At 38.1% G+C, this 24,682-nt stretch overlaps 1 protein-coding gene across 1 annotated transcript in view; it reads left to right on the top strand.

The window, feature by feature from the left end:
* Window positions 1–24,682, top strand: part of swi2 (Protein singed wings 2) — a 91,080-nt gene that overhangs the window by 33,858 nt on the left and 32,540 nt on the right. Inside the window, exon 2 of the mRNA XM_083135027.1 lies at window positions 14,577–15,097. Coding sequence (XP_082991153.1) covers window positions 14,577–15,097 — 521 coding nt within the window. The remainder of the gene's footprint in view (window positions 1–14,576; window positions 15,098–24,682) is intronic.

Raw genomic sequence — 24,682 nt, 5'->3', positions numbered from 1 at the left:
TTTTGCAACGAAATTTCCTGGTGTTCCCGTTCCACATAGGACCACTATATTAAACCTCGTAAAAAAGTTGAGAGTAACAGGGTCAGTTCTGAATAAAAGTGGAAAGAAAAATGGGGAAACCTAAAAAATAAAGTACACAAAGACAATCGACACACCATCCGTGAGCTAAAAGAGAGTATTGTACGAGAAATCGGGAGAATTACAGTAAACGAACTTGCACGTTTAAATGCCAATTTCCTTCGGAGATGCCAGGAATGTGTTGCAGCAGAGGGACATAATTTTCAACACCTTCTGTAGTCAAGGTTAGTACACAATACGAAAACTGTAATTTTAATAGCCGACTCTAGCGACTGTCGCGGACCCGTTCACCGGGAAAGACAAGCTCTGATGCCGGTCCGCTTGCCGCCGAGTCTCGTAGCGCATGTCAGGGAATGCTCTGTATATGCATACATGTTATGTGTTTATGTGCAGGCCGTTTTTACGGTTCTATTTCTAGAACTGCTATGCTTTGGAAAAGTGAGTGGTGCCAGTTATATGTCCAGGCCATGACACTTAAATTATACCTGGCAGTTCTTTACAAAATAATAACTTTTAAGTGATTTTTTAAGTTCCTCGACATTTCTGCGTTGAGGGTGTGAGGTTGCCTTGTAGCCGAGCGTGTTGATTGCTCGGTTTGCTACCTATGGTACCAGATTCGAGTCCTGGCGTGGGAATGGGTTTTTCTTTGTGAGTGTTCCTACATTAATTTCATTCTTATCATCCGTACAGGCAGAAAATCGAATTTGAAATAAGAAAAGTGCAAATAGTAAATACAAATATAGATTTCGGGGGAACTTGCTCCCAAGTTACCCTTAAACACGCCACTTTTATTAGTGCAAAGTAGTGTAATTTATGCTACAACCAGCACGAGAAAGTATGAACCCCCTCAGGCAGATTTGCCTACACTTGAAACTTGCTCAACATGCCCATATGAGCTTTTTGCTCAAGTGTGGAACCCCGTCTAATCCAAGATTTTTGTAAAAATGCCCTCGGGAATTTCCTGAGAAAGTATGACCCCCCTCAGATTGATTTGTCTACACTTACAAAAGGCACTTCTGTGAGATTGTTGTCCATAATCCTGTTAAAAATATGCCCCTCTTGATATTTTTATTGCCCACACCTAAAACTAGGCCAAGATGCTCATAAAACCCACACCCACCCACCCACACACACACACACACACACACACACACACACACACACACACACACACACAGACACACACATACACCCACACCCACACATATTTACTTCTGGTTTAAGTTCAATTGGGCACCAGGCCCAACTTGCATATCTAGTACTAAAACAATGTAATATGCAGAGGCCCTCTAGAATTGCTCTGTGACTCTCTCATTTCTTACATCATAAACATATGATTTTTCACCTATGAGAATAACACTACATATGGTGTCATCAGGGAGTGTATCATGGAATTCACAGATAATTTTAATGTTTGTCCTGTCATTAACCACAACTTGTTTCCTTTTTGAAGTGTTGATGACAAACATGGGTCTCTGTGCTTTGAATTCATCTGGTGTGTAATACATGTCAGTATTGCCAGTAGTGACCCTTTTGTATGCTGTAAATGCCTCATATAATTTAAGGAAATCATCCTTGGAAATGTCTAAATTATAATTTTCTCTAGGAAATACCTCATTTCTGCCATTTTTAAGATATATGTTCTTGATGTTGCAGTTATCAAATCTACTTGAATTTTTTTCCTGATTATTGTGTCTTCCAGTCTGAAACAGTACCACCACAAAATCCGGCATGTCATATTGTATACTGGAGAATGAATTTGTGGCATCAAACTCATAATAAGTACCAGCGGCAGGCTTCTGTACACATTGATATGTATAAAATTGTAAAGGAATCTGTGGATTTTTTATTATATCTGCTTTGTATTTAAGAGCATAACTGGCTTCATATTCAACAACTGGGATTCTTAGCTCCATAGTCTGAATAATGCATTTGCCTTCATCAGGTAGGGTATTAGGCAGAGCTTCCCCTGTAGAGTTTAATGTACTGTACCTCATCAAAGCATTATTATCATTGGCAGCTCTTCTAAATGTGATTCTTAAACCACCCTTCCACATAATATCTTTGTAATCTGAGAAGAATCCTGGCAACAGGCGCATAGGGAACAGCACTGTGTAGCTCTTAGATATAATTTTATCACCAGCCTCAAATCCACCTATTTTGTAGTAAGAAGCCTCGGTTTTGGATAATTTTAGTGTGGCCAAAGCTGTGGAGGTAATGCCAGGATAATCCACTCTGTTTATAACAACACCATGCTTTTTGATCTCAATTTCAGAGAACAGATGCGGCACAAAATTATCTACCAATCTTATATTTGAATTTGCCGGATAATCTGTTCCATCGAGCTTTACAACATCAAATTTGATGTATAGATCTGCTCTGTGGGGGTGTATAAAGCCATCCCCTACATCAAGATCAACCTCAATCTCTGTGTTGGGTTGATTTAAATTTGCAAATGTCCTCCTGTTTGGAGGGAATGATTGTAGCTCATAACTCTCAATATTTTCCATTTTTTTTCTTGTATGTATTTTTATTTAAATATTAATTTCTATGATAGCAGTTGTTGTGGCTCCAGCAAAATCAACTAATTCTTCTTTTTCATTAGTGACCATCAATTCAATGTTATCTATTCTATTATGGCACACAGGAAAATATAATGTTGGGGATGGAGTGTAGATGATTGGCTCCATAAATTCAGAATTAGGTTTAAATGTTGCAATGATGCCAGTTTGTTTGTGAGTGCCTATGCCATTTGATTTGGTGATCATACCCTCAGCCACATTACAGTGAATATTTAGAGTCTCTATGGCTAAGAATTTAGGTATATTAATAGCAGTGTGTTTGATGGCCGCTTCAAGTTTTGTGTTGTTCTCAAAGCCTAACAGCTCTCCTATAGTACCCAGATCCACTGTCTCTGTAGCAGATACAATCTCTACTCTGTGAGTGACAGAATTTTGAGTTAAAACTATACCTCTGGGTAATTGAGCATTTAGAGTGGACAGATTATATTGCCCTGGAGTGATGACAATTTTTTGATCCCCTACTGCAATTTTGTTGTTGTGATGTGTAATATTAGGGATCAAGTACATGCCATAAAATGCTCTGAGAGCTATTGTTTTGGGATACACTATATCATCATGTAATTTGAGTTTCAATATTGAATTTTGGCTGGTGAGATGGAATACCCCCATGATGTTTCAGATACCACAAGGCTTTTTGAAAATTTTCAATTGATGGTTTATTTATTTGAGACATATATCTAAGAACAGATAAACACAAATGTCCACAATTAACATCTTTGAAATTTTGAACACGGGCATTATTGTAATAAAGATTAGCTGATTTTAGATATTTTACTAAATTTTCAGGTGGATCACCTCCAAATGAATCAAACACAAATGCCTCATCTTTTAAATATTTAAGATAACAAATTCAGTGAGTGCCCTGATTTTTGTACTTATCCAAATTAACAAGCCACACTCTTTGTTGAGTGGTTGTTCTGGTAAAGAATCAGACATGTACACACCTCTAAAATGTTTGATGCCCAGTGGCTTGATTAAAGCTTCAATATCTTGGTTTGTAAGCGGCTCTTGTTTTTTTTTAAACTTATTCATGGCTCTCTTAACACCTTTGCCTTGTTTCTCCATGGCCAGGTTATGGCGCTTCAATTCATCTAATTCTGCCTTATTTTTCTTGGCATCTATTACTGTTTTTGCTATGGCAGCTGATCCCCCAGCCAAGCTCCCCACAGCCCCAAGTGCTGCTAAGATGGCCGGGATAGTAAATATGAAACCCCCCACATGTGATTTTTTCCTGGATTGCTGTAATTTTTTTAATTGGGGGGTACTAAGCAACAATTTCATACCATGGCCCTTGGCAATACAAGAGCTTTTTTTCTTGCGCTGCTTTTTGGTTAAAAGACTATCAATAGTTTTAAGAGATTTAAGACCTGCATAAGGTATTTGATACATAACACCCTTGGCCTTCATTCTAGGTTTATTATATACATATTCACAGCCCCCATCCCAGTTTTTGCTTGGTGTTCATAGCTATGGTGGTTCCCAATGCTGCTATTTTTTCACTCAAAGAAGCATCTTTGCTTACAAATCTACCAAATGCAGCCTCTTCTAATTTTTTGTCTGCAACATGTCTCTTGTCAAGATCAGAATGTGTGTTGTATGCTATGTCATGGTCTCTACAAGCAGCATCTAGGGGATTAACACCAGGATCACCTCTGTTTAATCTATGGTCCAATTTTGTGCCTGGACCACAATACTGATAGCCTGGAATATGTAGTTCAAATGGCAGCTTGTTTATAATGTCATTAACCAACCCCCGACCCTCAGAAATATTCCAAAATTTAGGTGGTAGAGTATTAATAATTTTTATAAGATATCCAATCCCCTTAGTGTCATTTACTATAAAATTAGACAATTTGGTGCTTATCATGTCCATAATTCCAACCTTTTCATTGTAAAAATTGTGGTTGCCAGCATTTTCCTCCCCAGCTATCACCAATAACCTATCTACAAGTTTCCTGACATCATCAACCCACACAAATTCTTTAGGCAGGGTGTTGTATTGTTTGATTCCACTGCCTGTCTTAATTTGTGACCATATGGGCTTGATTAAATTGTTGTATTTTGCTCCACTGCTAGACTTGACTCTTTTTTGTGTGGGATCATTGTTCTGGTATAGAGCATCTGATTTTATTAATATTTCTTTGTAGTGCTCATAATCTTGATCTGTATAGTTGCCAGGCCTTTTCCTAGTCATCAGTTCCCACAATCCAGGTGTGCCGGGATATTTAACAAAAGCACCTTTTTCTCCAAGATGAGATTCTGAATATACAATTATATCATCTCCCATAAATGTTACTCTGAAATTGCCAATTCTATGTATGATGCTACCATCACGCTCTGTGTCAGCATATAAACCAAACACCTCATCTTTGTTGTCTTTAGGTGTGCTTAAATATTTTTGAGCAAGAAGACCCTATTCAATAGGAACCAGAGTAGCTTCAATTCTTCGAGGAGCAACAGGACTAGGTGTATGAATACTGGAAAGTGGGGTGATTGGATAATCTAATATGTTCCTAGCAGCTACAGGTACAAGCTCTGTGATCAAATTTTGATTTTGCTCTGTAACAGTTTTGATATTTTTACCTAATTCACTAATAGCATCAATAATAGGCTGTTCTGTTTGTTTGTGTTGTTCATAAATTCCTCGGTTCTGTGATTTCCATCCCTTAAATCTTTTTACAAGATAATTTCTTAATTTAAGATCATCAATGATTGGCCTTTTCATGGTTATTTATATATGTTTCAATGTCTAGAAAATTGTTGATTTTATTTCTGTATTTGCCACTATTGGGTTTTCTTGTCATATCAATTGTGACAAACCCATAACTGTCCTGGTTCCAGCACCTACTGCAAAACTTGGAAAAATCATTGTAGCTCAAGTCCCCACCTACATATTCATCATGTATGTGTTTGAGGTTGGTATGATCTTGATGAAACACACATATAAAATTGCTGTTGTCTCGGATCAGCTGCTTCGGTATTTTTGAAAAAGTCTGTGCCAGGTAGAAGCAATCAATGTTTTTGTGTCGGCCCTGTGTAAAGAAATTTCTAACCTTGTTTTGATTATCCAGTATAATGTCATCAAACACAACAACAGAATTATCGAGACATTCATGGAGTGGCTTAACATCTGGTTCAAAAGTGGCTATATCCAATCCATCATATAGCTTCATCAGCTGCTGATATTTTAATTGTTCCAAGCTCTTAGAGAAGACATACAAGTGCCTGTTTTTCCAGTCTAACCAGTTGGGTGCCAATAAAAAATTATCAATCATTAGTGTAGTTTTACCACAAGCCGATGGCCCAACAATAAGACATCTAATATTTTCAGGCAGCAACTTGCCATTTCTCTTAATCTGCTGTTCAGGTTCTGGCAGCCTTTTTATAACATCCCAGGTGCTCATATTATCACTTTGTCTGCATCGATCCAGCTGTGTTCTGGAAGTCCTAGCCATTTGACAAATAACTTGTTGCCTTTTCTGCGGATGATTTTTTCTATGAGATATGTGTCAGGCTGTTTAGTTTTGCTGAGTTCTTCTTCATAGAATCTGCCTTTGAGAATTTCTCCTCGGTGATCTTTTATTATATATGTGTTAAGGGTCCCAGGTTTAACTTGAACCATGTAAATAATTCAGTGCTCCAGTTTCTTGTAAAGCTTCTTTTGAATAAGTGCTTATATTTGCTGATTCTTACTTGATCACCCACCTTGTATTTGGCTTTTCTTGTTGTTGGCTGGTATCTAGGATAATAAACAGTCCTGATCAATCTTTGCTCATCAGATGAAGTTACTTCAGAGGGTTTCATGTTGATTGTGGAATGGACCGAGTTGTTATATTTATGTAGAAGTTCTGGAAGAATATTAAGCCATTTATAATTACCTTGAAGTGTAAATTGTTTATACATAAGATGTTTTAGGGTTTTGTTGAATCTCTCTACAATTGAGGCCTTGAGATCACTGTAACTCGAGTAATGTTGTATTGACTGGCTTTTAATAAATTGTTGGAACACAGAATTATAAAATTCTTTGCCATTATCTGTTTGCAAATAGCGCGGTGATCTTCCACTCTGATTGATGATTGTCCTGGTGGCTTCTGTAACACATTTTCCAGTCTTGGATTTGAGTGGCACAGCCCAGGCAAATTTTGAAAATGTGTCTATTACAGTGAGTAGATACTTGTAGCCCTTGTTGATTTTGTCTAAGTTTTTCAGCTGTCCACTTGCCATCTCAATCAAGTCGCTCTGCCATAAATCATCTATGCCTTTTGTGACTACTGGCAGTCTCTTATAATTATGTCTGGCTTGTCTGTGTAATTCATCAACAATAATTTCTCTAGACATAATATGAAAACAAGAATATTGCAACTATGGGGTGTTCAGCAGCTGATACTACAGGATTTTCTAAATATAATTTGTCTCCTATTTGTATATGAAATTCCAGAGAGCCATTATCTTCAGCATAGGCTGTTTCTAATGTATTGGGGTCTGTAAAATCCTCTAACTCTACACTGGTGATTTTTACTTTGTTATCAGCATTTGTTATTGATAAGGTAGGGTAGTGGTGTGCCTGTGGTTGAAGCCAATATTTGATCTTGATTGGTCTCAGTGTGCCCCCAGCAAAAAACTGGTAATAAAATTGTGCAGGGGACAGCATATATATTTTGCCACCTGGTGTAAATGGTGAATCATATTCTTTGTTGGGGATCAGAAGCCATCAGGACAATCATCAATCAGAGTGGAAGATCACCGCGCTATTTGCAAACAGATAATGGCAAAGAATTTTATAATTCTGTGTTCCAACAATTTATTAAAAGCCAGTCAATACAACATTACTCGAGTTACAGTGATCTCAAGGCCTCAATTGTAGAGAGATTCAACAAAACCCTAAAACATCTTATGTATAAACAATTTACACTTCAAGGTAATTATAAATGGCTTAATATTCTTCCAGAACTTCTACATAAATATAACAACTCGGTCCATTCCACAATCAACATGAAACCCTCTGAAGTAACTTCATCTGATGAGCAAAGATTGATCAGGACTGTTTATTATCCTAGATACCAGCCAACAACAAGAAAAGCCAAATACAAGGTGGGTGATCAAGTAAGAATCAGCAAATATAAGCACTTATTCAAAAGAAGCTTTACAAGAAACTGGAGATTGGGGATGCTGTACAATTCAAGAATTACTGTATGTTTTGGATTCTCGATTATGCCTGTTATTTCTTTTTCTGCTGTAAGCAATCTGCTTGTTACAGATTCAAGATGCTCATTGATGGTCCTAACAACATCATCATGGCCTGGCTTGATTTTTATGTCCACAACAAGTTTCTTGTATTGTTGCACAATCTCTTGAAGCTGGGTGGTAAAAACAGACAAAGCATTTGCTTGATTGGATTCCATGGTCCCTAGCTGTTGCTTGATATTAGCTACAATTTGTTGCAAATTTTCAATAACTGCCAATTTTGAAGTTTGAGCAGTAAGATCATGGACCTGTCTTCTGATATCCTCAAACAGGGCATGCAGTTCATTAATATGTTGATTAGTTGGTAGAGTGGCCACTGTCTGAGTAAGTCGTTTGATCTCTGTCTGGATATTCTTGATATCTTCTGATTTCAATATGCGATTCACTGCCCTCTTAATATTTTTAAGTTCCTGTGATGTAGGGAGATTTGTTACAGTATTTTGCAAAGATTCAAGTGCCAATTTCACATTGTTTAATTCAGAAGCATCATCCACATTTTGCATAGCATTTTGGAGCAGGGCTATATCTGCCTGAGTGGGTGTTGATTGTTGTAAAATTTCAAGCTTTGTTTGGAAGATTCTGAAGGAGGCCAAGGCCTGTGATGGGCTGTAGTGCCAGAAAAGAAGAAGAAGTTTGGATATCATCAATCAAGTGATGAAAATGAGATAGCTCAGATTCAGTGTTGAGGTTTTCAAGTTTTGTGATCTGTTGCTGGACACTAACAAGGGTATCTACAATACCGGGCAGGCGGGATTCTTGTATATTTGTCAAATCACTTTGCACTGCTGCTATTGTACCCTCAAGATGGGTTATGGTACTTTGAATTTTTCCAAAATCTTCATATGTTTCAAGTTGCAGCTTGATGTTGGCAACACTCCGAGTTATTGCACTCAAAGCATCAGAAGATGGCAAGTTGTTCATAAAATTTTCAAGTGTCTCAACTTTTTCTTTAACCTCGGCTATGGCATTGTTCAGAGGGTCCAGATTAGGTATCTGGAGTGACTGAATCTGTTCTTTTAGAGTGGAAATCACTAGATCAAAATCTTCTTGTGATTTTATGCTTTTGACAATTGTTTGGAGCTGTGTCTGGACATTATTTATCTGCTCTTCTAATTGTTGTTTCAATTGCTCAGAGTTGGTGGCCTGGGTCTTAAATTTGGCTTGAAGAGCTGCTACAGCTTCTTCTAAACTTTGAAAATTATCCAATGTGGCCAAATCAGTATATTTCTGAAGCAATAATTTGAGTTCTGAGTCAATTTTAAGAAGAGGGTCCATGCATTGTGATTGTAAATTTGTAATTTCTAGTTGAAGACTGGCATTGAGTGTGGTTTGTAAAGCTTGTAAATCACTTCTTAATTTCTTGACTCTGACATCAAGCATCAGAATCTCATCACTGTGATCTTCATGCCTTGTATGGCCAAATATATCATTAGGCATTTTTGTTTTAGTGGTTATTTATTATTGAATATCTGATTCTTAATTCTATAAAAAAAGGTATAAGCTTGTCATATGATCCAGGGACCTCAATATATAAGCAGTCACCAGCAGAAACAGTATATACAGTGCCAGAAACCATGTTTGAGTGCTTAATTCTATAAATATTTCTCCCTATTGAAATCTTGACGTTACCCTCAGGGGTTGTAATAAATTACAATTGACCACCTACAGGTAATTGGTAATGATTAAAATTATTGTTAAATATGTACAATATTTTACCTGTTTCATCATCAACATCTGTAAATATGCTGTTCAGATGAATAATTAACAAAACACTTAGTTTAGATATCATATCAGAAGAGGGTTGTGGTGTTGGCAGGTCCATAATAGCCTGTTTTTTGAACCCAAATAAGTTCATAGGCATGTTTATTTATTTCAAATCATGCTCTGTAATTGGGCATTGATTACCACTTTTCAAATCACAATGACCCCATGGTAGAGTATGTATGCCACATGATAAAATACATCTCTTATCATCATGTGGGTCCAGAGCCACTTTTCTTACAATATTTGTATTCAACAAGTGATCCACACTCTGAATTCTGGATTCTGATGTTCTGATTGTGCTACATGATTTGAGGCAATTTTTGTAATCTTCAAATTCAAGCTCTTTGTCCACAGTCACTCTGCCAATGCCCTTGGCCTTTTTGGCAACAGCGCCACTACATGTTTCAAAACTATACATCTTGGCCCTTAAGCCAGCAAATGCCACAATAACATCACCAAGTGTCTCATCTTTTAACTTGCCAGGCACCTTTTTCTTGTGGGGTTGAATCCTTGTATGTTCAGTGGTATCAAAATATTCAAACAATTCAGGCTGTAACATATCTTTATAAACATCTTCTGTTTGAATATCAAGAACAAAACTATCTGTGTCCATGTACATCAATTTTACACGATCCTTATAAAAAGGTTTCAACACATCATAATACAATTTTAACATGTGTAATTTGGCCAATTCCAATATCACAGCCCCTACATAAATAGGCTTATCAAATTTAATTTTTGTTTTTTTCATGTTGAAGAGTGCCATATTTTCATCATAAATTCTTCTGTAATTGAAGTTGGGCTTTGCAATCAATTTTTTGCTCCGGCTGGGGTCAGTAATTATTTTAACATCAATATGTTTTCTGACATTTTCAATTGTTTTGCCATACACTGAATTTACCATCAATTTAAACAAGGTCTTATCAAATTGGCTCATTGCAGATGTTCGAAGCTCTGTGTTTGTATCAATATATGGCTTCAACCATCTTGAGTGCCTGAACCTCAAAATTTGCCAATTTTGGTCACTTGAACACCATGATTCATCAGGAACTGGAGGTTTTTGTAATATATGACATAATCCTGTTTTGGCTCTAGAGTCATCATCAATTTCTTCTGTTTAGAGCCAGGTGAACACTTAACCTCGGGAATTGGGGGCAGATCAGAAAATGTGTTGTGTAAATCATCAGGAATTGTCAGATCAACCTCTAAGAACAGGCCATAGTTACTCTCATCAAAATCCTGAAGATCTTCAATATTAAAATCTTCGACCCACTCAAGCCCTGCATATGGCAGTTTCTTCATCATGGCATAACCATAGAGGCTGTTGGCATCTACATACAGTATATAATTTGATGGCAATGCTGGATCATAATCAGGAATATATTTGTTATTTGCTCTGGCATATCTCTGAGAACATTGCACCATGCCTCCTCTTATACATTGTTCCATAAACAGATACATGTCCTGATCCTGGATCAGATCCAATTGCATTTTAGTGTTCAAAAACATTGAAGACCATGCTAGGCCCGGAGCACTGTAAAAATACATTGGATCCAGCTTATAATTTTGCATGGAAGATTTTCTGAATGCCTGCAGTATATCAGCTAAGAGGGTTACATCAAGTTTTAAATATGCCTTGTGATAATCACCAAATGTCTGGCATTTTAAATTGTTCCACATCAACTGGGCATGGTGATAATCTTCATCAGTGATTCCAGATCCTCTGATTTTGCTGTAAAACTCTTGTTGTGGTGGCAGAGAACACTCATCAAATTTAGAAAAATCTGTAACATAATCATATGGATATACACCCTTCCGCCTAATTAATTTCAGGTCCTGATTTGGAAACAAAGCACATGTGATTTTGAATTGATCATCAGATAATTGAGTGGCCAGTGTAGCCAGGCTAGCCGATAAAATTCTGTATGAATCAAGAAATCTTAAGTGAATAGGAACACCATTAACTTTAATTATTTTGCTAATGGCAATATATTTTTCATTATTTTCAGCTAAAATATTTAAATTCTGCTTGTCAAACCCCTCGTACCTGATCAAATGATGAAAATCATAATTGGATGAACCATGGCAAAATATAGGGACAAATTTTGGTCTCTGGATCTTAATATTACAGCTATTACACAGGGCCATTAAGAATTTACCATCTGTATGGGAATGGTGATGAACCTTGATATTTGTATCTGAAAATTCAGAATCACATACCGGGCATTTTTCTGCATTGTTGAAATCTTCAATCTGATCCTCTGTTAAAGGCAACATAGGTTTTGATTTTAATAAGACATTAGATGCTATTTCATGGCACTCATTTTCTATTCTATCTGCAAATTCTTTGATGGCATCTGCTCCCATGTATAAATTTTCTTTACTAACAACACCATCCTGTACAATCACATAACAAAAACTAGAAGGTTCATGTAACTGGTATGATGTAATTGAAGATTCATCAGGATCTGGGCTGCAGAATGCAAGGGGTTTGAGGTTTGATTCAAAATCACAGACTATATATGCTGGGTGTTCCAACAAGGCTTCAAATTTTTTGAATTTGGCATTTTCATTTGGATTAGGCATCACCATATGAACAGGTTTATGATTGCCACAGTATTTCAGATGCTCAATTAACTTGTTTTTAGCAATTTCTGCATTTTTTTCACGAACCCCATTTATTATTTTTCTACCATCAAAAACAGTTAAACATCTTCTGCACAACTTGTATATTGTATTGGATTTGTCTAGTTGTGTTCTCACTAAAGCTTCAAGATTATGTATCAGAGTATAATGGCGTGTATCATCCCCTTCAATTAAGAGCAGATCAATCGGAACAGCAGAATCATCATCAAATGTACTGATTCTGAGAGGTTCTATCAAGCAATTGCCACGGCCAGTAGAACAAGTAAATACATTAATAGATAATTGTTTACCATTAATATCCCGGGCCTTTTTTTCAAATTTATCAATATTCTGAACAGGCATTGGATATTCTAAACCCTCCATTGCTTCATTAAAAATATGTTCATGCTGTTTATAATAACTTATTCTCTGAGGATTCCTTGAAACTGGATACAAAGCAGCTAAAATACACCACAAAAAGCATTTCTGGTCATTATTTTTTATATTAACCACGGCTGTTTTGTTTTTGATATTGGCAGGTAATGGCAGATATGTAGAACCTTGTAATGGGCTGAATTCAGAAATATTAACATATAACTTGTGTGAAGATCCGCATAGGCTCCATCCAGACTCTTTTGCAGCAAATTCAGAGTGTTTAATATTCAATTGATCTATCAAACTGCTGATTATTTTGGCTAAATTTGCATTTGAATATACCGGTACAGTTTCTGTTATGTGGGGCTGTGTAAATTTTGTGCCATTTGGCTTCTTATAGTGTGTAAACAATTTGAGGGACAGCTTATAAGAGCCATTTTGTGCATTTAGAATTGCCTGCACATCTGGATTTATACTGTTCAAAAAATTCTTAATGCCACATCTTGGCTCTGATACAAACCGGTGATCCCTTAATTGGCCATTAAAACTGCTATGGATAGGTGGTGCATAGCGTGGCTGCTTTGCCGGTCCAGCATTAACAGGTGTTTCATGCTTCCTTTTCAGACCAGATGTAGATGGTTGTGGGGGCAATGTTGATGACTGTGCAGAACAAGTACCTTTATGTTTATATGTGAAATATTCCAGATTATATTTTCTATGGCATTTAGGGCAAATTTTTGTGGGAGTTCTGCATTTGTCTGGATTACAATTCCTTTGATGCTTAGCCCAATTGGGGCTAGATATATTCTTTTTGCATTGATTACAATATTTTTGATTTGGCATTTTTGTTGTTGTTTATTATATAAGATTTCCTGGGGTCCAAATCAAAACTTTATACTTAATAAAAAATATCAGTTGGGTTCAGTAGTGTGATTTGTGTGTGTGTGTGTGTGTGTGTGTGTGTGTGTGTGTGTTAATATTTTTGGCTTTGGTATTTATAAAAAATTTCTTGGGGTTCAAATCAAAACTCTAGACTTAATAAACCTAAGACAGGTTGTCAAAAATTCTGTATATTAAATCAAATAGATTTGTAATTCAATTTATACAAATCTGCAATATTTTTGTGTTTAAAAAATATGAGCAGCACTGCAACAACACACCCTTACTCTTCAACAACTCTCACAATACTGGCTGATATGCAATGCAAAATCTCTTTATATAGCCTAAGCACAGACCGCATTGAAAACATCTGAAACAATAAGCCAATCAGAATATAACACATCATCACATTATGTCATAACGAACCAATCAGAAAACAACACATGTCTAATAATTTATTGCATAATATTAGGTAATAATTTGTTGCAAAACATGATGCAATATAAATAAACCAGAAATAGGCCACAAGTGGACCGGAAGTAGGCAAACCGGAAGTAGGCAAACCGGAAGTGGACCGGAAGTGGACAGGAAGTGGACCGGAAGTAAATATGTGTGGGTGTGGGTGGGTGTGGGTGTATGTGGGTGAGTGTGGGTGGGTGTGGGTGGGTGTGGGTTTTATGAGCATCTTGGCTTAGTTTTAGGTGTGGGCAAAAAAAATATTAAGAGGGGCATATTTTTAACAAATTTATGGACAACAATCTCACAGAAGTGCCTTTTATAAGTGTAGGCAAATCAATCTGAGGGGGGTCATACTTTCTCAGGAAATTCCCGAGGGCATTTTTACAAAAATCTTGGATTAGACATGTCCATATGGGCATGTTGAGCTTTTTTTAAGTGTAGGCAAATCTGCCTGAGGGGGGTTCATACTTTCTCGTCCTGGTTATAGGTACTTTTACACTACTGTGCAACGTAGTGTTTTGTTTTAATTTTTAATCCAACTGACTCGTTGTTGTTCTCCTTCAATTGCAGGTGGGGAATTCGTTCTGTGAAGACAAAATCCGTGATATTTGTGCTGTTCCTTCTGAACGTGACCGACGCACAGGCGCCAACTTCAGAAAAATACCCATTGGACTCGCCGTGCACTTGCCGTCGGGTAGAGGGCTTCGGCCCGCAAGTGAACTGCACCCGCCTGGAGTCCTCGCGCTCACTGAGGACGCTCACCATCATAAAGTGCCAAGTCAAGAAAGTGAGGGGGCTCCGCGTTTCTGGTTTCGCCGGGGAAACGTTCAACCTGGCAGATCTGCACGCATTCCGCGCTCTGGAGACCTTCACTCTTGTCCAGAGCCCCGTTGTTTCGCTGGAATCGACGTTCCCGGAAGAGGTCGGAGGCGTGAAGATTGTGAACTTGTCTAGGCTTCATCTCGAAGCTATTCCCAACTTTAGCGACCTGAGGTTGCTGCGAATCCTTGATCTTTCGTACAACAGGCTGAAGGAACTGGACGCTGATGAACTTCGGAGGCTTCCCAACGCTACAAAGGTCTACCTGAAAGGTAAGAAGAACATTTAGACATATTTATATTAGCTACTAACTAATTGCTTCCAGAAAGTAAGGACCAGATGCGTGTAGAAAAGTTTGCAATTCACAATGTTGCTACCAAGGCCGTAATCAGAGGGATGTCCAAGGGGTCCGGACCTACTAGTTAAAGTTAAATGAGCAAAATATTTGTGTACTGTTATGTAATATGAAGTTGATTCCTTTCTGCGAAACTTAGAGAAAGATAAGGGTTAGATTGTGATTATACAGCTTTGCGTTGACAGTGCGTGCAAAAATTTGTACGTACCACTAGTAATAACAATAAGCATTAAAGTAACGATCAGGAGCTTTACTTTTCCCACTTTATCTGTAGTTCCAGTCCCGATTAGTTTATTTGTACATAATCTATTTTGACGTAATCGAGTGTTCAAAAGAGACAACAAACATAGATCGTCGTCTCCACACTTACTAATGTCGTAATGAAAATTGGCTAAATTGAGATATTCACAGGCTGTTTACTCATATTCGAAAACACGTTTCGTAGTCTTAACTGTTTTGGCATTCTCCCAATTAATTGTATGGGATTCCTCATTTTCTTCTAAATACATTTATATTTGTGAAACGTGAAATACATGAAAGACCTAAACTATTCCATGGCTTAAAACTTAAAACGAAAACTCAAACTCAAAAGTACAACCAGCATGTAGCCATTATTTTACTATCATCGTCTGTATCCTGTTATTATCATTATCGTAGCATTGTCGTGGTATTGTTCCACAAATAAATATTTCCCGCCTAAATCACTATTCGTTGCACGAAAAACCAATTTACGCCATGGAACAGTTTAGGTCATGTGTTTCACATTTCACAAATATAAACGATGTGTTCAGAAGATTAGAAATCTTATACAATTAATTGGGAGAATGCCAAAACAGTTAACATTCCTAAGCGAGTAGTCGAATATGTGTAACTAGCGTGTGAATATATCAATTTAGTCAATTTGGACTACGGCTTTTTTAACCGCGTACAATCGATGATCGTAAAATAATGGCTGCGTGCTAGTTGTCACTTCTGAACACTCGATTACGTCATTGAGTTTTGACGAAATCACATTAAGAATGTATACAACAAGGAGTCGTCAAAGTCCTAGAAGAAACCACGATGTGCAGCATGGGTATGTTTCTCCCCCAGAAAAACAAATCCCTTGAATTTGGTGGAAAAGAAAGGCTCAAGATCGGGGTCAATGCCTGGCCTGGTTGGACGAAAGGGCTTTGTTTCGAAGCCTTCAGCAGCACAATCCCGTTTCTTGAATCGGTTCCAAACACCAAACTTCGCGATACAGACGTGTTCTTCCCTTCCTCTGTGTAGGGAGCAGTATTTATAGAATCTTCTGCAAGCGAAGTTGATGTTTTTCTTCCCTCGAAACTCAACAGTATGCCGTGCCCCGGCGCCCTGTTCCCATTTCGGCACCTGCTCTATATCACAGGTTTCCTCGTAAACAAATATCGATAAATGCCGCGTTCCGCCAGGGTATTACCAGCGGAAGTATCAAGGGAATTAGAACCCCTTTACGAACACATGAAATTAAAAGAGAAAATACTTGGCATTTTCTATGTTACATGTAAAAATATTATTTTGAAACATTTTATTCCATACTAAAATCATGGTGGGCGTGACACGACAAAAGCTACTGTAAAAAAATCCAAGAAACGTGAAAATATGAAAAGCTGGACTAATAAAAAATAAAGTCATGACCACTCTTGACGAAATTTCAGGTCAGGATGTAGGTTTCTGCTGATTCAGATTGTTATGTTCTCGAATCAACGTTCAGAGGTTCTGTGATCCAGTCTCAACATCTGCAGTGCATGTTCCTTTTTTAAAGGATTCGATTCATTATAGTCAGTAACACACTTCTCATTTTCGCGGTTAACTTAATAATAATTAAAAATAACGTAAGATATTTTTAAGACGTTTTAAATATCACTAGTACTTGCATTGTATATTCGTTCGAAACTAGCCCTTAATTGGGCATTATATCCAGAAAATTTTATATCTGTTTCCTATTGTAGTTGCAAGATACTGACATGCGATGGGTTCTTTGTACACTAAAAGATGTAGCTCAGTGTTGTCGCAGATGAAATAAAGCCAACATCTTTGAGACTCTCAATGCACGAATCATATTACCTAGTGCAATCTTGATTTTGGACGGGGCAGAATACAATTTGCCCCCCCCCCTCACCACTCTAACCCTCTGCTACATTTTTTTACTTTATATGAAGAGAAATATACAATAAAAACGTTAAGCTTTAATTATCTAAAGCATTTAGTTCTTAATTACATGATATCAATGATGTTACATTTCAGAGCGATAAGTGGTTCATTATACATGCGTAGAAGAATACCGCAGGAGGCTCACGATTTCATCTCTAGAAATAAGTAAACAAAGCGAATATTTTTCTGTTTTTCAAAGTTTTGTTGTTGCATTGAGTTTCATACTGTTATTTAAATATTGTTTCAATTTATAATGTTTTTTTTTAATATAATTTATATAGGCTAGCTATGTACACCCACCCACAGACAGGCTGATTCAGTAAAAGTGTGCAAAAAGGAAACCAGAAATACGTGATGCACCACTGAACAATTGTCCTTACGCTGGCTCCTCCAACCCTACGTTCCCTACCTTAAATTGTTCAGTGTTTACTAACTTTTTCATCAGGAGTAGTTGTTAAATTGCCATTTTTTGGTTTAAGAGACCATTACTTACTTTTCAGTCATCTGATGACTGTGCATCATCTATTTCCTGTTTCCTTTTTGCACACTTTTACTGAATCACCCTGTATATAGTTTGTCAACCCTATCCCCGCCTCTAATTTATTCGAAGTTCGCCCTACTGATCATACCCTATTTATCTAGCGGGATCAGACGGTAGTGTTCAAATTACATAGTGGGAAGGCAATATTGAAATCAATAACGCCTGCAGGAAACTTGTTTGTCCTCGGTGTGTAAGCAAATTCCAGAACGAGAATAACCAACATTCCAGGAGGTCAGTGCATCCACATTCACATGTTGCGCCTGGCGTTGTAGATGAAAGATATTACAAAGCTTGTACCACTTGTGACACTTGAGAGTAGGTGTGACACGTTCGTGATCAGCAGATTCCTAGAATGAAAGGCGTGGTAGGAATTCCACGTTCTAATTGTCACAAATGGAATAACCGAAAAATTAGTCTGCATAATTTTGTTCTTTTTTTAAAAAAAAAATATATTGTACAAAAATAGAGATATCAAAGTTCTTCGATATTCCTCAATTATTTGTTGTAGAAATAAATAATTTCGCTCCGGTTTGAGTATTTTTGAAAATTGGAAACTTAACTGCAATGATAAAATGTTCGAAATTGGTCTTATTTGTTTTAAATCGAAAATAACGCTAGATTTTTCAACATCTTCTTACCTAATGGCGAGCTGAGTTACGTTGTTACTATTTTTGGAACTGAAATAATTAACATAAAGCGCATTTTTTATTTTAGTTCTGTCAAAATGCGCTCTGATATTTAAAATAGCTCCGGCAGTGGCGGCGATTAGGGGGCAAAGGGGGCAGTTCCCCCCCCAGTTTTCGCCACTTTTGCCAACTCACTATGTTAAATCTTATCTACGAAGGAAATGAACTGTCTTTGCCCCCCCCCCCAGTTTTGGCAACTTGCCGCCGCCCCCCGCGGTTTTGGGACCCAATAGCCGCCACTGGCCTCCGGTGTTGTCTAGATTGAACGTCTCTCCTTATGTGAGAATTGCAAGCAGCATATTTTTGTTGATTAAGCTGGAGACTCCCGTGTACTTGCGGAGAATGAAAACATTATCTCTTTAACTTCACTTTTTCACTAACGAGAACAATATTGTGGAATTTTTGGTGCGTCATATTATTCTGGAACCTTTCTTGTTTCTATCCATTCGCTTGTGCCCTTCTATTAAGTTGTACAGTGGGATCCATGAGTATTATCATGCAAATTGTCCATCACCATGTTCTTGTAATTTATTTGACCCAATAAGAGCTTCAAGAATTAAAAGAAAAATCGAAACAAGTTGTTGAGAACTTCTGCAGAAACATACATAAAAATCCATCGCTTAAAATACATAGGATATAAGATAAAAATTAATGAAAATAGTCATGAACAATTTGCACGGTAATACTCATAGATCCCACTTTACATTCCTAGAGTAATTAAAAATGTAATACTTCCAAAGCGCCCATGTAAAAGTCTATCTTTGTCGGACTCCAGGCAGCGTAGATCTCCCTAACCTACCCATCTATATGGATCAAGGAGAGTTACCGCATAAGGCATGGCGTTACCACAAAATGTACCTATATTATGTGGTACGTTGTGACTACTAAATAGCAGTGTCGTTCAAGGACATCGAACGGAAGGAGTGCCAATTCAGACTGAATCCAGCTCACACAGCACAGTCTATAAGGAACCTTCTCACGTGAAGGAATGGGCATTACTTCAGGACTCATCCTATTCGCCGGACCTTTCCCTGTCTGATTTTGACCTGATACTGAAATTAAAGAAGCCGCTTTCTCACACTGGAAGGCATCACCGCAACGAGTGGTTAGGCTGAGGCTGATTATTTATTTATCCATCGCATTCTTTTAGAACACTTGAGTCAATGACGTCCATAATCCCATAAACCCCACAACCGAAAGGTTTGTTTTAAGTCCATTTTTATGCACGGGTAGCTTAATCTGGACTGGACCTACAGTTTAAATTGAAATCCGAACCATTAGTTATCGAACCCTAGACCCCTTGAAGACAAGATACCACTAAGCCATCGGGGAGGACATATGAACTCACAACCAGCGGAACTGTGGGTGAAAGAAAAGGATCTCATAAGGAAAGGCTATGACGTCAAGAGGGGCGGATATGGTTCTTTGACGGAACCATCACGTAGTGTTACAAACTCAGCACCGTGTTACACTTCTTTGCATTTGTCAGTTTCATTATGCAACCGCATACGTCATTGGACATTGCGTAATTGTAAGCGACCACAAGTACAAATTCTGTAAACACGCTCCGGTGAATATTCAGAAGCTAATTTGTATGCAAACAAACGAGGCGTTAGACTAAATTTGACTCCGGATGAAAAGCTGTTTGCTGGAATCAAGGTCTTCCTGTTGAATGGACGAGTTGGGTGACGGTGTCGTAAGACATATTAATCGTTGCGATTGTTAAAAGAAAGTCGTTCTCTATTGGTAGGTGCATCTCGGGTCCCGGGTTCGAATCCCGCTCGGGCTTGGTTGTTTGTGAATGTCCATTCATCAATTTCATCACTCATCCCCATCTTCGCAAATCAGCCAAGAGGCACAAAACGCGAAGTAAAATAAACTAAATCAAATCTTCGGGTGTAAGGGGGTGACCTTTTTGGAAGTCACTCAGATGCCTCCTTCTTTTCCACGTAGTACACATTGGACTGGATTTTCGTAGGCTAACAAGACTCTGGCGCCTGGACCCACAGCCAGTATAATTTGTGTTGTATCCAGCCCGTGTGTGTCTCAGTGTCTGTGATTGTCCTTTCACTCATTTTATTATATAACACCTTTCATCCTCATCTTCGCGATTAGCCAACAGTGGCAGAAGAGCTAAAACGAAACAAATCAACAACAACATGTACATCACTTTACCGTTGTGTTTAAACTGGAGTCTAAAGTTAGCAATCGACCTCTTCCCCCAGGACACACATGATGATTTCAGCATTTGGCTTAAGAAGAAGCTCGGGAGTAAAGTCTGGTGCTTTCAGAAGTCACTCTATAGTGTCAACCTCTCTTCATAGATGCGCTGAAGGGAGTTTGTGGGGTCGGACCTCCCTTTGGGTTTTATTTTCTTAAATAAAGTAGGTCAATATAATTTTTTCACTCCATCCATAATGACACTCAGGTGCCTTTTTAGCAGCTAACTCCCTTAAGAATTTTCTAGGTGCACCCTGCAGACTCCACATTTGAAGACTATCGATGTTCTGGCGCCTGCATTTACAACCCAGATAATCCTCTGTCGGGTTGTTTTTTCTAGGCTCCTCTGCAGTCTCCACAGCTTTTAGAATAGGCATGGGACTTTTGTTTTAGTCAACATACCCCTTTCGTGCAATATAGCGTGATGGGTGTAAATAACTAAAAATGCTGACACACTCAAATCTATAACAAACTGAGGGGATTGAAAAATTTAGTTAGGACTGATGAAGCATTTAATTTGTGGATGAGAAGCACCGACGCATGAACGTCCCGATTTAAGCCTTATCCTGACTGCAGTCGAGACCTGAAAATGTTCCGATTTTTGGGGTAGCACACACACATTCAGGCATATTCTCTCTGTTCGCTGTAAGAATTAATGCTGATACTTGTCAAAATTATTAAATTTAGATGATACTTGTGTTTATCCAAGAGTCGTGCATTATTATTATTATTATCCAAACATTGTTAATTTGCGAAAGTCTTCTAAATCGAATTTCAACAATAGACAGGCAACAATCTTTATATTAACTGATAATCCGACACACACAGAAGATGTGGTAAGCAGAAATTTCTGTTGTACATCTCCTGTTTGCGTCAAATTATAAGGCAATATACAACTCCACGCTAGCAGCATAGGCGTAACTAGAACTTTATATTTGGGTGTGCACAAAGAAAAAAATGAGGTCTTGTACCTTTTTAATAGGATATTTTGCAACACAATCGCTTGGCTCTTTAACTGCACTGATGTTTGTAAAGGAATATAAATTCACTAAATGACAGTGTTGAAAATTTCTGAATATATGTAGTAGAAAAAATCAAATTGCATAGAAATTACACACACACAAAATGTTCATAAATGTTACAAACAAATACATCAAAATACACGTCATCTATAACAAGAGACGTCTGTCAAAAGGTACAATGTTCTTAAACCCATCAATAACTTCATTTACATCAATAGACTAAGCTTTTTCCTGTTCCACAAATAGCAAGAGCAGGGCTTCCAATCTATCCTGCTTCTGAGTTGCTCTTAATTTAGTTTTAACTTAGGTAAGCTTGGAGAAAGCTCTCTCACACGTGCAGCTTGTGACAGGTATAGAAGAAAGGCGCTGTAGTACAGAGTAGAATGCAGTAAATATCTTCTTTATCCAATGACATAAAAAAATCGAAAACTATAGATACTCGTTTCATCAGCGATAATGCACACGTTTGTACCAAGTAATGACATTTTCAACTTCTTACAAACTGCCGCATATTTTCTCTCTTATTGAAATATCTGTCTTTAATTCTCTTTGATATAGCAGCCCATTAGGTGCCTAGGCACACCCGGCACATCCCGTAGCTACGGCTATGGCTAGCAGAGACTAGGCACTGTCGATGTCATGTAAATTTTGCGTTTAAATTTCTACGTAAGCATCTGCACACCACGCGGCAGCGTTTGTCAGTAAGCGAATGTGTCGTCCTGACGATAAAAAGGAATATATTGCAACACTGGAGCGAGTAGTGATCGAACCATTGTACTCTCAAGATCTGATTTCTCGAACCCCACTTTCAGATTCGCCTTTATATTGAAGTTTATGTGTCCCCCCCCCCACCAAAGTCCTGATTTGATGATAATTTGAAAATATTATAAACAATTATTAACTCCCTTGTGTCATTGGTTCAACGAAATTATTTCTTATATTTTTTATATATTTTATAAGTTTAAAATAAATATTTTTACAAAATAATTAATTTATATTATTTTAAAAATTAGTATTTGAATTTGAAACTCAGGCAGCTAACACGCATTTTGCCTTTCACAAGGTCACCATTCCTCCGTGAACTGGCCACATTGCGAACGAATGTGGCAAGCGGAAGCGACAAGTGCGTGTAAATTAACGTCCCGGACAAGGCCTTAGGAGGCATTGCTTGCCGGTGTCGCCTTTTAAGGAAGTTAATTAACGATAAACGGCGTTGTTTATAGAGATATCGATCGATGCATGACTTGAATGACAAAAACAGGCGCAGCTACTATCTCGAAGGAACTTTCGCACAGGATTCTTGCAATTCTTGTTTGTTCCACTGTATTGTCTGCATCGACATACCTACTAGGCACTGCGTTTGGAGAGTTATGTCGAATGGGTTGAGAGTATTGAATTGCATCTCTCAATATTAATATTATACAGGGTTTCCACAAAAGAGGCGACACTTTCAAACAGCCTGCAACCTGCAACCTGCAACATAGCCTTATTTGCAGACGATACTGCCCTGTTTTACCTTTGGCAGAACTCGGAAGCAATAACCGCCAAAACTCCTGAAACAATTAAGGTAAAAAAAATAAAAAAATAAGTAAAGTGCTCCCCTGTGCTTTGCACCACGCCATGAAGGCATATAGGGGGTTTGGAGTTAGGGCTTCACACTTTCTTGATCAAGGCCGAAGGTGGGTGTGCTGTGATCAGCACCACGTCCCTGGCCGCCTTTACCTCCCAGAGTTCCCTCCAGGTACCCACTTTATAACGACTCTGGGTGGGCGGCGGAGCCACTTGAACAGTTGGAGGCCGGTTCACCCCCGCAACAATTAAAGGTGAAAGTCAAAATGGTAAAGCTATCCCCTGTCCATTGCACCGTTTTATGAAGGCCCACGGGGTACCACGCTCCGACCTTCTTTACCCTCCAGACCTGCAGCCCATTGATTACAGGCTGGGTGAACCCCAGAGCCACTCTATGCGGACGACATTGTCGGAAAAAATTTCCACCGCGGGAATCGAACCCGGATTTCCCGCGTGGCAGTTAGGTGCTCTACGGACTGGACATCTGCGGTTCACGCTACAGAAACGCACAGGCATAATACTTCGATTCCAGAGATGGAAAATTCAAATAACTCCAAACGTGAGGGCGTTCAATTTAGCAGCCGACAGGCACAAGCAGAAAGAATATAATAATAGGAAATACTGAAGTTATCTGATCAAATACAGTTAAATATCTAGGCATAAACATGGACAGACGACTTACATTTGCAAGCCATGCAAACATTCACACAGGCAAGGCAACTTAAATAGCTCTCTCTGATATTGAGACCCGTGTTGCGCCAACACTAATGGCGTGTGTTTTGAGATGGGTGAAGGTCATGTGGATTTACGCTGAGCTGCAGTAGACGTCATTGCATTCATTTGAGGGATATAAGTATCGGTGACTTTAGGGACACCCTGTATTACTATAAAATTTATGATTGGCGAATTATGTTTCTCAATGTAAAATGCATTTTGTTAACGTCGATTTCAAATATCACTTATACGTATCGTGAAAAACTATATCAGTTCGAAAATATTCTCACTTATCCGAGGTTGATAAATTAATTTAACATTACTACTGCTTCGTCCCTTTGACGATAAATTATTTGACATTTGGAAGATCATGGGGATACTACGTATTTCCTAAACGTATAAGCCGAACCCTGTGACCGAGTGGTTAGCACATCGCGCTACGACGCCAAGGGTCCCGGGTTCGAATCCCGTTCGGGCTTGGTTATTTGTGAATGTCCATTCATCAATTTCATCACTCATCCCCATCTTCGCAAATTAGCCAAGAGACACAAAACGGGAAGTAAAATAAACTAAATCAA

The sequence above is a fragment of the Lepisma saccharinum genome, chromosome 14 (genome assembly GCF_977018435.1).
Source record: "Lepisma saccharinum chromosome 14, izLepSacc3.1, whole genome shotgun sequence".
Classification (NCBI taxonomy): Eukaryota; Metazoa; Arthropoda; class Insecta; order Zygentoma; family Lepismatidae; genus Lepisma; species Lepisma saccharinum.
Note: the sequence above shows the minus strand (reverse complement) of the source record. Positions and strands in the feature narration are given on the sequence as shown.